This window comes from Vipera berus (assembly GCF_964194415.1).
Source record: "Vipera berus genome assembly, chromosome: 2".
In the NCBI taxonomy this organism is placed as follows: domain Eukaryota; kingdom Metazoa; phylum Chordata; class Lepidosauria; order Squamata; family Viperidae; genus Vipera; species Vipera berus.
In genome coordinates this window covers 74107770-74121379 of record NC_138203.1, presented here as the reverse complement: position 1 = coordinate 74121379, position 13610 = coordinate 74107770, and the positions used below count along the sequence as shown (strand labels likewise).

Genomic DNA, 13610 nt, shown 5'->3' with positions numbered 1-13610 from the left:
GCAATGTCCATGCCTGATCCTTCACAATCTCATGTGATTTACAGGGTTCCTAACAGATACAGTCCTATACACAACTGGATTACCTACTGTGTTTTATGCACAGTGCTTCTCTATACTACTTTCAATGTTTTTTTGTTTAATATGCTTTAACATGAAATTATTACAACCTCAATGTCAATAAGGATTCTGAATTAGTACTCCAATAGTACCCAAACACAACCAATACCTTCTATGTTTTGTATGCATATGTGCTTTCAAGGGAAATAAAAATAAAAAAGATTTGAACAAATAAATCAGGATCTTTTACTACTCTCCTACTATTGTAGTAAGGGCTAGTAAATCGATCAACAGTAACTTAAGCTATATAATGCATTGGGGGGTTTTATATGCAAAGTTAATATTTTTAATGTTATGTATCTTTCTTCCTTAAGGCCCTTAATTTATCTTCACTTTGTGAGTTTCCATGATTGAGAATTCCTATGAATTTGGCTTTCCCCAGTCAAAGCCATGTCTCTGTGTGTCTGTGCGTACATGCACGAACATGTGTGCCTTAGAGTCACTGTTGACTTTTGGCAACTGCCAGGAGAAGCCCCTGCTGTTTTCTTAGCATGGCAAGAAAGGTTGTAATATGGAGCAAAACTTACTCAACAGCAGTCTTGCTTATTAATGGACATTTTGAGCTCAGTTGTGGTTATGGGCCGAGGACTACCTGTATAGTTCTATAATATTCTTTGAGTGGGGAAAACCTTAATGAAGAAAATGTGTTGCTTTTAATAGGGTGACTCAGTATACCCCTTATCAGCCAGAAGTCTCCCAGGGCAGGCTGGAGAGCTTGTTGAACTACCAGACAATGGTGTGTGATCTCACCAGGATGGATGTGGCTAATGCCTCTTTGCTGGATGAAGGAACAGCGGCAGCAGAAGCCATGCAGTTGTGTCACAGGTAATAACCTCAGATCACAAGACTGCTTTTGGAGGGTGTAAAGTTCCTCAGAAGTTTAGTGTTGTGGGCAAGGTTGTCCATAAGGCAGAAGGTTGCCAAAAAACAAAAGTCAAGATGCACATAAACACAGGTGAAGCTTTGATCACAGCATCCTGGCTGCCATCTTGGCTGCAAACATCCTCAAATACTTAATTATATGGAAGAGACTGAAAACAGCCCATAGGCCCATATTCTAAACCAGGGGTATCCACCCTTGGCAACTTTTAAGACCTGTAGAATTCAAATCCCACGAATTCCACATGCTGACTAAGGAATTCTGGGAGTTGAAATTCACAGGTCTTAAAGTTGACAAGCTTGCATACCCTTGGTTTAAATGATAATATGAGGGAGAAACACCAAAGGAAGATGTAATATTTGCAGAGTGGCCATTGATCAATTTGGGGAAAGCCATATTTCTGAGCAAATAATGTAGGAGGTAATTTTTTTTCCTCAGCTCCCTCCATTCCCTACATCTGTTATTCAGAAATATAGGAACACGACATGCTGTTTGGTTAGCACAGTTCATCACCCCTGTTACAGCCAGGAATTTAGGTAATCCACTCAGAATCCATAAGAAAATCATGACTTACTTCGTAGTCATTTCCTGTTGGTGGGCTTTGGTAAATTGTGGCCTTGTTTCCTTTTCCAAACTTCCTGAGAATACAAATTTGAATTTTATATCAGGAGCTGTCAAAGCCAATTAAAAACAAGAAAGTTTTTGTTTGTATAATATAAGCAATGGAAACGTACCAGTTTATAGTGAACTTTGTATGACCCATATCTGAAGTAATTTTATTGTTTTCTCTTTCCAACAGGCATAATAAGCGAAATAGGTTTTATGTCGACATCAGGTGCCATCCTCAAACGATAGCTGTGGTGCAGACCAGAGCAAAGTAAAGTTTGATTTACATCTTTAAAAAAAATTAAATGGGCAATTTGCTTGCAGTTTTTTAGTAAGATAGTCTACCTTAGTAAGTTTGACTAAGTATGAAACATGCCTATTGCTTTACTTGAAACATTTTCTGTTGAAAGCGATCAAGTTGACCTTTAACTCTGCATTTAATATTCTTGCTTGAATTTCTTTTTCTTTTTTAAATCATGTTCACTATTGGGAAATGACTTTGTTTTAATATGTCATTTTTGCTTTCCAGATACACTGGCATAAATGTAGAGTTGAAGCTACCTCATGAGATGGATTTCAGCAGTAAAGATGTCAGCGGTGTCTTGTTCCAGTACCCAGACACTGAGGGGAAGGTGGAAGACTTCACAGGCTTGGTTGATCAAGCTCATCAGAATGGGGTAACTGACGCAATAAGAATATTTCCAACCTCCATGTTTCTGTCTGGCAGTGTAAAAGTAGGTTAGGTCAATGTCTGCTTTTCCAATCTAGTAAGTTATTGAACTCATAGCATTTCTGTACCCCCACAAAACTCCTGCTCTCCATTTGATCGCAATAGAGGTAACTTATTTGTGTAGGTAGAAATTAAAAGACGCTTGCTCCTGGGGAGAAAAGCCATGGCAAATCTAGACAGCACACTAAAAAGCAGAGACATCACCCTGTCAACAAAAGTGCGTATAGTCAAGGCTATGGTCTTTCCAGCTGCAATGTATGGCTGTGAAAGTTGGACTATAAGAAAGGCTGAGCACCAAAGAATTGAGGCCTTTGAACTAGGACTGCAAGGTGATCAAACTGGTCAGTCTTAGAGGAGATCAACCCTGACTATGGCTCTTAAGAAGGCCCGATCATGAAGTTGAAACTCAAATACTTTGGCCACCTAATGAGAAGGAAGGACTCACTGGAGAAGAGCCTAACGCTGGGAAAGATTGAGGGCAAGAGAAGAACGGGACGACAGAGAATGAGGTGGCTGGATGGAGTCACTGAAGCAGTAGGCGTGAGCTTAAATGGACTCCAGAAGATGGTAGAGGACAGGAAGGCCTGGAGGAACATTGTCCATGGGGTCACAATGGGTCGGACACGACTTCGCAGCTAACAACATAACAATTTGTGTAGGTAGTTCTCGCTTAACAGCTACCTTGTGCAGGAATCATTTAAAGTTACGAGGGTGCTGGAAAAATAACTTTATAAACATCATGCATTTATGGCAGTTGTGTGATTGCCATTACAATCAATATACTGTATTTTTCAGACCATAAGACGCACTTTTTTTCCCCAAAAGTGGGGGGGAAAACGAGGGTGCGTCTTATGGTCCGAAGGTGATCCGTATGGCCAGCCCCAACCTCTGCAAGTGGAGCACGAATCGGCACGTGCTGAGAAACGCCGATCTCGCGCTCCTGCACTCTCCCTCGCTCGGTTTCAGCTTCCCTTGCTACAAGAGAAAGCAGGCTGAAACGGAGTGAGGAGATTGCCAGGAATGCGAATCGGCTGATCTCGCGCTGCTGCAATCTGCCTCGTTTCAGCTTGCTTTCTCTTGTAGCAAGGGAAGCTGAAACCGAGCGAGGGAGTTTGCAGGAGCGCGAGATCGGCCGATTCGCATTTCTGGCAATCTCCTCACTCCGTTTCAGCTTGCTTTCTGCAAGAGAAAGCCGGGCTGCAGGGCCACCTCCGTGGGTACTGCTCTAATGCAGAGAGGGAAGGACAAAGGGAAGGAAGGAAGGAAGGAAGGAAGGAAGGAAGGAAGGAAGGAAGGAAGGAAGGAAGGAAGGGACAATGGGAGAGGGAGGGAGAGAGAGAGAGAGGGAGAGAGAAGGAGAAAGAATTTTTTTTTCTTGTTTTCCTGCTCTAAAAACTGGGTGCGTCTTATGGTCCGGTGCATCTTATGGTCCGAAAAATACGGTACATTGTTCTGGGAAGAACTTCCATGGTTATCTACATCAGCAGACCCCAACCTTTCCAGCTTTGTGGACCAGTGGGGATGGGGAGAGAGAGCTGCGTGCATGTGCGCATGCTCACTCACCATTTCCGCAGCCCAGTTAGTGAGCCATGGCCTGGGGTTTGAGGACTCCTGATCTACATGGACTTTTACGAAGCCTGGAGCCTTGATGGGAGTGCCCTTCTTTGAAGGTGGCTAGTATGCTTATACAAGATCTCACCTCCACCCTGTCAATGCATTGGTTTTTATCCATTTTAATCTTAAGTTTAATATTTTAGTTTAGCTTTTAATGTCTAATGTTTTAATCCTATAATTGTTTTATTCTGTTATTTACAATATTGTAAGCTGCCTAAAGTCACTTAATAGAGAGATGGATGGCATACAAATGTGTGTGTGAGAGAGAGGGGGGGGAGAGGAGATAGATGGATGGATGGATGGATGGATGGATGGATGGATGGATAGATAAATAACTTGGCTTCTCTTATATCAGAGTCTGGCTTGCTGTGCCACCGATCTCCTTGCTCTCTGCATCTTGCGGCCTCCAGGGGAGTTTGGAGTTGATGTTGCTTTAGGCAATTCCCAGAGGTTTGGGGTGCCTCTTGGGTATGGAGGACCGCATGCTGCCTTTTTTGCGGTCAAAGAGAATCTAGTGCGAATGATGCCTGGAAGGATGGTGGGAGTTACAAGGTAGGTTAACTTTCTGTTGAAAATTGAATCCATGTTCTTCTAAATCCTGAAGGGATTATACATGGACTGTGAAAATTTTTACTCTTCTTATGTATTTTCCTCTTTCCAGAGAGCATGAGGGTTTTTTTTTCCTTTATATCTTTGGCTGACCTTGGATCATACAGGTAGCCCTCGATTTACAATAGTTCATTTAGTTACCGTTCAAACGGCAGAGGGAAAAGTGATTTATGACCATTTTTCACATTTACGATCATTGCAGGATCCTCATGGTCACATGATCATAGTTCAGGTGTGTGGCAACTGGCTCATATTTATTCCTGGGGTCATATGATCACCTTTTGCGACCTTCTGACAAGCAAAGTCAATGGGGAAGCCAGATTCACTTTACGACCATATTACTAACTTAACAAGCACAATGATTCACTTAACAACTGCGGCAACAGAATTTTGGGCTCAGTTGTGGTCGTAAGTCGAGGATGTCCTATAATTAATTTTTTAAAACTAAACTATTTCATGCTACTGAAATATATGTTGACATCAAGTTTACTTTCATGCCCACCCCTCACACAAATTTATATGCATATATACTTACCTGCATACTATTGGTTATCTTATTGGTTATAAATATTGGTTGGAAACATGCAGAAGAGGCTCTCATCCTGCAGTGAATAGACAATGGCTAAAATGATGATGATGATGATGAGGAGGAGGAGGAGGAGGATGCTTACTTGCATACCAAAAATGTCAGGCAATTGCACACCAGCTGTCCAGATGAAGTTGGACACACCAACACAAACTTGTAGTCTTTTAAATATATAAATATATTTACCATTCAGATTTACAGCAGTCTTTGTTATCATCCAGAAATAAAAAACACAAGATAGTCAGGAACACAGGAACATCATGAGGTAAATTAAACAGTATACAGAACACACACAAGAAAAAAGGAGGGAAAAAGGGAAACTCCTCCTTTATATTTACAGCAGCCAATCATAGCGTAGATTGCCTCGTGCATGAGTCAGGATTTTCTAACTAATCAACTAGAAACTGTGGTGTTCTGGCCTATTGTACACTTTACTGTTCCAGCTAGTAAATTCAGTGTCCTAACAGAAAATTAATTTGTCCTGAACTAAAAATGGAAGAGGTGCCATTAAAAAAAAAAGGTTGCTATATATCAAGCACAAAGAATTCAAGGATCTATAATAAAATAGCCTCAGGAATCTCTTTGGTTTGAGCTTAAAAATAAAATAAAAATAAAAATATATGTTTTTCAATAATTAAAGCAGAGAAAAAATAGTGAGCGGGAGCCCAGCAATTTCCAGTTAAGGGGTTCCTTTTCACACAGGAAGGCTTCGGTGTCTTCTCAAAGGTTCCTCATTTGTTTCTCTGCATGTGTCTCTTCCTGCACACTGATAGGTCCCTTCTTTTCAACATGCAGGTTGATGGAAAATGACAATCATTACTGTCCAGCCCAGGCTTGTTAGTTTCCAAGTGCCTCCAATTAGCCAATGTGTGACACTTGGGCTAGAGTCTAGACAGATCTGTTTTCTGATCCAGCAAGGCTCTCTCTTTTTTTAATAGGAGCTCTATAATCATAGTATTGTAGTTTCCAGAACTCTAGGTAAGATCCGAATGTATTTATCACAGACAGAATGCTCATTGTCCTTTCATAAAGAACTTTATATAATAGATCCTCAGTGTCCGGCATGTTGCCTCAGGGCAATGCTGTGTGCGCTCACACATTCCTTGGTTCACCATGCATTCTGACTTTCCTAATTTTAACTTTCCTTAAGCTCTCTTCAATTAAAAACCTGAATGAGAAACTAAATTGATAGAAAGTAAAGCACCAGCTTCAAGCAGAATCCAGATTTCCAACAATGCCTTTGGACCCCAACTAAAAGTGATTAATACAATGGACTCTAACCCCACTTTGTTTTAGTCCTTTGATATATGATATTTTGTGACTGGCAACTGTTGTTTGTCCATGGCATGTTCTCAAAAATGTGAAAAAAAGAAAAAAAAGCCACAAGATCTGAGATGCAGGAATTCTGAACATCACTTGATGGCAGCAAGAAGTCATAATTTCTTTTTTCTGTGCTGCCATCTAGTGGCAATTCAAATCTTTGTATCCCAGATCTGGTACCTCTACTAAAAAAAAAAAGTTACGAATCCTAAGAATTAAGGATTGCATTGTCCACGATGGCATAGCTGAGTAGACTCTTCGCAATGTTTTATTTCATAAAACATGCAATTTGTCAAACTGTAGGTGATAGCAAAAGGAAACTGCTTTGATTCAGGAATTATTTAGAAAGTTTCATATTCTAAATTATTCATCTTCCTTTACATTTTATTTTACAAAAAATATTATTAATCTTTTTTGTTAACAAAACCAAATAGTCTTTGTCTATTTAAACTGAAGAAAGTAATATATATTTTCCTCTGTGTATGTTGTAAGAGATGCTAATGGAAAAGAAGTATATCGGCTTGCACTGCAAACCAGAGAACAGCATATCAGAAGAGATAAAGCTACTAGCAATATCTGTACAGCACAGGTGAGCTTTTCTTCAATCATTGATTAGAAGACTAACCTAGATGATATAGTATCTGAGTTGCCTCATGCTTATATCCTATTATTCTGTTATTCTATTCTACTCTATTTTATACACAGAAATTTATTTAATGCCAATTTCTGCTTCTTAGGCCCTTCTGGCTAACATGGCTGCAATGTTTGGAGTTTATCATGGTGCAAATGGACTAAAGCACATTGCTAAGAGAGTCCACAATGCTACTCTCATCTTGGCAGAAGGTGAGTGAACCTTCAGACATAAGAATACCCTGTTCAAAAGGAGCAATTTTAATGTTGAAGAATTTGAATAAACTCCCAAAGTACACTGTAAATGGGAATAGCAATAGCACTTGCACCTATATACTGCTCCGTAGTACTTAAAACACTCTGAGCTGTTTACAAATGTCAGCATATTGCCCTCAACAATCTGGGTCCTCATTTTACCCACATTAGAAGGATGGAAGGCTGAGTCAACTTCGAGCTGGTCAGGATTGAGCTCCTGGATGTGGGCAGAGTTAGCTTGCAATACTGCATTCTAATCACGGCGCCATCTTTTTTGTTTTGTTTGCTACAAGCTTTTTTTTGTTTATACTGCAAAGTGTAGTGATTCCTAAAACAGGTTTGTGAAACAACTTAGAATAATTTGACTCAGGTCTAGTAATATGAAAACTCAAGTCACTGGTAGTCCCAGCACAGTTGCTGTTAGCAGCCAAATTTATTTGTTTGCTTGTTTATTTACATCCCACCTTTTTCTAATATTTTTATAAATAACTCAAGGCAGTGAACATACCGAATATTCCTTTCTCCTCTTGTTTTCTCCACAACAACAACCTTGTGAGGTGGGTTATGCTGAGAGAGAGAGACTGGCCCAATGTCACCCAGCTGTCTTTTATGCATAAGGCAAGACTAGAACTCAACTTTAACTTACAGAAACCAGAAGACATTTTGCACTCAACTGTGCAAATAAATCTGAGTGGGTTTGTGTTTGTTTATGTTAGGTCTGAAGAGAGCAGGTCATCAACTCCAACATGATCTATATTTTGATACCTTGAAAATCCAGTGTGGGTGTGGCATCGAAGAAGTCTTACAAAGGGCAGCCCAGAGGCAGATAAACCTTCGGATTTACCCTGATGACACAGTAAGTGACAGCTTAATGGATACTCAAAAGTGATTCTAATGCCTTTATCCATTATTCATTATCATTTTCTCCTTAAAGAGATAAAGAATATCCAATAAAAATTTTCTAAGAAACTCTGGAGTCTCTGAGGCTGGTGGTTTTCTTGCAGACATCTCATTATCAAACTAAGTAACATCATCAGTGCTCTAAGAAAGTCATTGTTTCAGAAGGGAAGCTCAGTAAGCAGCCATGGAATCTGTGTTAGAAGAAAGAACATCCAAAAACAACAATTTTAAATTGTTGATGTTCGTAGAAGTTATTAAAACACTATGCATGGTGTATATATCTTCATAAAGAGAGTATCAATAAATATCATCCAGGTTATATAATCTGTTATTGTTTCAGTGTAGCTCATTGTATTGAAACATTTGCATTGATGAACTTAGAAGTTCTGTCCTTTTTTTCTTCCAACTGTCAATAGCTGGGAGTTTCTCTTGATGAAACTGTAAATGAAAAAGACCTAGATGACCTATTATGGATTTTTGGCTGTGAATCTTCAGCTGTAAGTAGATCACTGATTAGAAAACTAAATAATTAATTGGTTAATATAGAGCATAACTGAGTCCATAACAGCGCACAGTGATGCCTGGATTCTCATTCATTCACCAATATCACAGAAAATTTTGGAAAAATATCCTAATTTTCAGCAGTGTGAAGGGAAGTTCAGTAAAGCTACTCATATCACTCGCTATCCATAACTATATCACTTTGAGCCTTCACAATCTCTGTGTGATTTTACCCTTTTGGAAATCAAAAAGGTATATATCCTGAAATATCTCATTGTTTGCAACTGTTTCCAGTTGTTTCCAGTTGCACTTCAGACTAAGATAGCTATTTTAGAAGATATACTAGCAGACTGAAACTCAATTTCTTTGGAATGTAACTAATCCTGTTTCTGCACTGAGCATATTATACTTCACAACAGATTATACAAAGATAAATGCAATCCCAGCAAAATAGGAACAGCTTCCCCCCCCAATAAGTTACTATTCCAGGAATGAAATCCAAATTAATAAATAAGAACAACAACCACAATGATAATAAATAATTAATTCTGAGAGGAGAAAAGAGATTGTTTCTTTTTATGTTTGAAAGGAATTGGTTGCAGAGAATATGGATGAAGAAACAAAAGGCATTTTTGCTACTTCGTTTAAGAGAACATCGAAATTCCTAACACACCAAGTATTCAACAGGTTTGTAAAACTGTTTAGAATTTGTTTTGTCTCATGCTGGTTGATAAAGTAATACAAAGATGAAAATGAGGCATTTGATATTCCAGAAAAACAGTGCTATGTGAAAATATAGGGCAAATTAAAATATTAAGCTACTAAGTTTCCATTTTAGGAATGTTGTTTGCACTAAGTTTACAGTAATTTGACCAATTATTAGCAAGCGACACACAATTAAAGCAAAATACTTATCATTGTACTATGGTATGCCTTTTATCTGTATGTCCATTTAAATACAAATGTTTCATCAATATGTATTGATAGCCAACTTGGAAAAATGAATGTAGTTTAGAGCAAATATGAACATTAACAGGAGGAAGAATGTACTACTGATCTGACAGAGGACTTGGGAGCATAGATAGTGTTCAGCTTTTATTATTACTTTCATTGTTAATGTAAATTTTTGTGTCTGCAGCTATCACTCTGAAACAAATATTGTCCGGTATATGAAAAGATTAGAAAACAAAGATATTTCTCTTGTTCACAGCATGATTCCATTGGTAGGTATAAATTGAAAAGAGGAAAAAAAATCATATTTGTTAATTTTCTTGAATAAAATCCTGATGGTATGTTTTCTTCCTTTAGGGATCCTGTACAATGAAGCTGAATAGCTCATCAGAACTTATAGTAAGCTGTTTTAATTTATGTATTTTGTGTGAAATAAATTCCAGATAACTACTCAACCATTCTTTCTGAACATTAAATAAAGTCAAAGATTTGGAGTAGATTGCCATCTGTTTCTCTAAAAAAGAACAATTTAGAATTATGTTTTGGTGAGACCAGTTAAGAGGTGATCTTGTGAATGGAACCAGTTATTTTAGGTGGATATTAACAGTGGAATTTGATTCGCTCATAGGATCATTCTGCGGCATAATCAGGTGTGCAAGATTCTGTTATTATAGCCAATCTCAATAAAAATACTCTTAGCTTTCTTTAGAAGAGTTGATTTCCAGGTCTGGTCTATGTAGTGGGGCCACGTCACCTCTCTCTTCTTACACTGAATTAGGGAGACATCTACCTGAGCCTCCTCCAAATATTATCTGTCTATTGTGGACTGAGGGCATGTTTGATCCCTCAATGCTGTGGTAATGAAGCTTGTATATATCCATCAAGGTCATTTTCCTTGCTCTCTACAATCACCAAGGAATTGTTGCACACTATGATTTTGGCTATTGCAGGTCAGTTGAGGATAAAATATTTCATGGTCCAAACTAAAATAATTGACTGAAGAAATAATTTCTCTACTTACTTTAGAAAATGTATACTGATTTCATTTTCTAAACTCTAGCAAATATGTCCATTCCTTGTATAAAGAAACAAAACACTAGACTTCCTCCATCCCAGTTGACAACCACATCCAAAAAGTTGTTATATTAGGTTTTCCAATGAATAGTCACACCTTATGGTCAGCTTAGGAGTTGCATTTCATGTGCTTCCTATCATTTTTGCACACACACAGACACAGACACACACACACACACACACACATATATATTAACACAAATATGACTGATTTTTTTCCTTCTCTTTCTCTGTGCCCATCTGTGTTTCCGTGTCTGTTTTGTAGCCTATTACATGGAAGGAATTTGCCAATATTCATCCTTTTGTTCCTCTGGATCAAACTCAAGGATACCAGCAGCTTTTTAGAGAGCTTGAGAAGGATCTGTGTGAGATCACAGGCTATGACAAGTTTTCATTCCAGCCAAACAGGTAGAAGCAATTTTGTTTGACTTACTGCAGTTTGCGCAGACTTAAAACTCTCATTTTGGTTTTTTCATGTAGTCATTTCCTTTCTCAGTTATCTCTGGAATAAGAATGTCTGCGTTATTTACATATGATAAATGGAACATAGGTTTTGGGCCACGTGTGCACACGGCAAAACAAACATTTTAACATTGAAGATGTGTATCAGGCACACACTTTGCATTAATGGAAGGAGTAAGAGGATAGAAAAATGGTTCTAGGCAACAGAATCTAGAAACAGTATTTTATTTCCATCAGAGTTACAGTGAAGTACAAATTGATTTGGATTTAGATAGTTAGAAGTGGAAATAATATATTTTATCTTAAATGGTTAGGATTTCAGTAACAACAATCTGATTTATGAATGGATATGTGCTTGGAAAATGTCTGAGTTGCTTTTCTTCATTGCAGTATCCAAGATACAAAGGAATACTCAACCAGACCTTTGTGCCTTGCTTACCATTTCCTCATATTTCTCTGTTCCAATCACATGCCTATCCCTAGGAAGAGTATGGCAGTCCAGTAGAGGCTTTGAGCTTGTGTCATCCCGCTGCACAGGAGCCAGCTAATTTCATAATCATGGCAAGAAGTGCCTCATTCTTCTTTGGGGCTATTTCTGCCCTGGGGCAGCCAGTCAGAAGAGGTTGTGAAGGGAAGACATGCAAACTACTCAAAAGACGAAGGCAAAGTTCTTCATTGCAGTATCCAAGATACAAAGGAATACTCAACCAGACCTTTGTGCCTTGCTTACCATTTCCTCATATTTCTCTGTTCCAATCACATGCCTATCCCTAGGAAGAGTATGGCAGTCCAGTAGAGGCTTTGAGCTTGTGTCATCCCGCTGCACAGGAGCCAGCTAATTTCATAATCATGGCAAGAAGTGCCTCATTCTTCTTTGGGGCTATTTCTGCCCTGGGGCAGCCAGTCAGAAGAGGTTGTGAAGGGAAGACATGCAAACTACTCAAAAGACGAAGGCAAAGTTCTCAGCTGAGAGTGTCCCGATTGGTTTTCCTTTCTGGCTGTCCCCTTTCAGTGTGTCATTGCCCCACATCTTCCAGATACTTTGTTTATAAATGTATGATACATCCACAAATCAGGACACCTCCATTTGGCAGTGACACAGAGCAGATGCCACAGAGATAGGCTGGACTAGCCAGTGGGAACCACACATTGTTGATTTGTGCTGAGTCGAAGATGGACAGATAGCCCTTTAATTCAGTAGTTGGGAAAGACTCAGGAAAAAAGATATTAATCTGCTTTGGCGACTTGGTTTGCAACATGAATTTAAAAGTGGTGGTATTCAGTATCATTTAATCTTCCTTCTCTGCATAGAATGATGTATTCCAATATTTTTATTTTGGAGATTATTAACAGAATTTTAAATAGGGATGTTGATTGACACCACCCTAAACGTGCTATAATAAGCTTTGTTTCTTTGCAGTGGAGCACAAGGTGAATATGCTGGGCTAGCTGCAATCAAGGCTTATTTAAATGCAAAAGGAGAATGGCAGCGAAGTGTAAGTAAAAAGTGGACTTTTATCTAACTTTTGATTTCCTGTCCCCTATGTAGCTAATTATTTTCAGAATGGCAGCTTGTTTTTCGGTAGAAACAGACTTAATTAGCCTGGCTGTGTCCAATGTAAGCTCTGTGGGCTGTTTGTCATTTGCACAGTTTGCTGATTGCTAGGTGAGATGATCTGCCTCCTTTTGCTAGCCTTTATGCGCTTGCACTATTTTCTGTATGCTTCTATAGTTAAGTGCCTTTTCCTTCTTTAGACACACTAGTTGTTCTGCAAAGATTTCACAGGAAGTACAGCCGGTGTGTGTGTGTGGGGGGGTTGTTTTGTTTTTGTTAGACTGAACGAAAACAAATACCTTTTCCATTTCCTCCTGAAACAAATGGAGGAGGGGACCAGAAAACACAATATTTTGTATTCCACTCGTACAAGAGTTTATATGAATACAAGAAATACTGAACACTTCATGTGGTTTGCCCTCCTTCCTAAGGCTGAAAGAGTGTGATTGGCGCAAGGCTTTGTGCCTAAGGCAGAACTAGAATTCACTGTTTGCCAGTTTCTAGCTTGCTGCTTTAACCACTGCACCAAACTGGCTCATGGCTGCTAGACATTCTTAATGAGATCCTCTTGTATCATGTGAACAGTCCTATATTCACTAGCTGATTAGCAGTCTTAAAGCAAAAGGTAGATTAAAATCAAAATCAAGCCATTATGCTCAGAAAGGCAGTCTAAAGAGTTTTCTATTGTGATTAAGACTTTGTTTTTAATCACTGAAGGAGGGAATCATGTGATATTCTGTGTGATAATATCTTTGCTCCCAAGCTGGAGATTTTAATATAAATTACTTCCTTGTGAAAAAATACTAATTATATGATAGGT

The 13610-nt window shown here is 38.7% G+C and overlaps 1 protein-coding gene across 1 annotated transcript in view; it reads left to right on the top strand.

Moving 5' to 3' along the window:
* GLDC (glycine decarboxylase) overlaps positions 1–13610 on the top strand; it is a 42972-nt gene that overhangs the window by 20726 nt on the left and 8636 nt on the right. Inside the window, exons 4-16 of the mRNA XM_081320853.1 lie at positions 778–942; positions 1797–1874; positions 2133–2280; positions 4303–4499; positions 6955–7051; positions 7200–7305; positions 8064–8203; positions 8664–8744; positions 9338–9435; positions 9887–9971; positions 10057–10098; positions 11039–11181; positions 12656–12731. Coding sequence (XP_081176979.1) covers positions 778–942; positions 1797–1874; positions 2133–2280; positions 4303–4499; positions 6955–7051; positions 7200–7305; positions 8064–8203; positions 8664–8744; positions 9338–9435; positions 9887–9971; positions 10057–10098; positions 11039–11181; positions 12656–12731 — 1456 coding nt within the window. The remainder of the gene's footprint in view (positions 1–777; positions 943–1796; positions 1875–2132; positions 2281–4302; positions 4500–6954; positions 7052–7199; positions 7306–8063; positions 8204–8663; positions 8745–9337; positions 9436–9886; positions 9972–10056; positions 10099–11038; positions 11182–12655; positions 12732–13610) is intronic.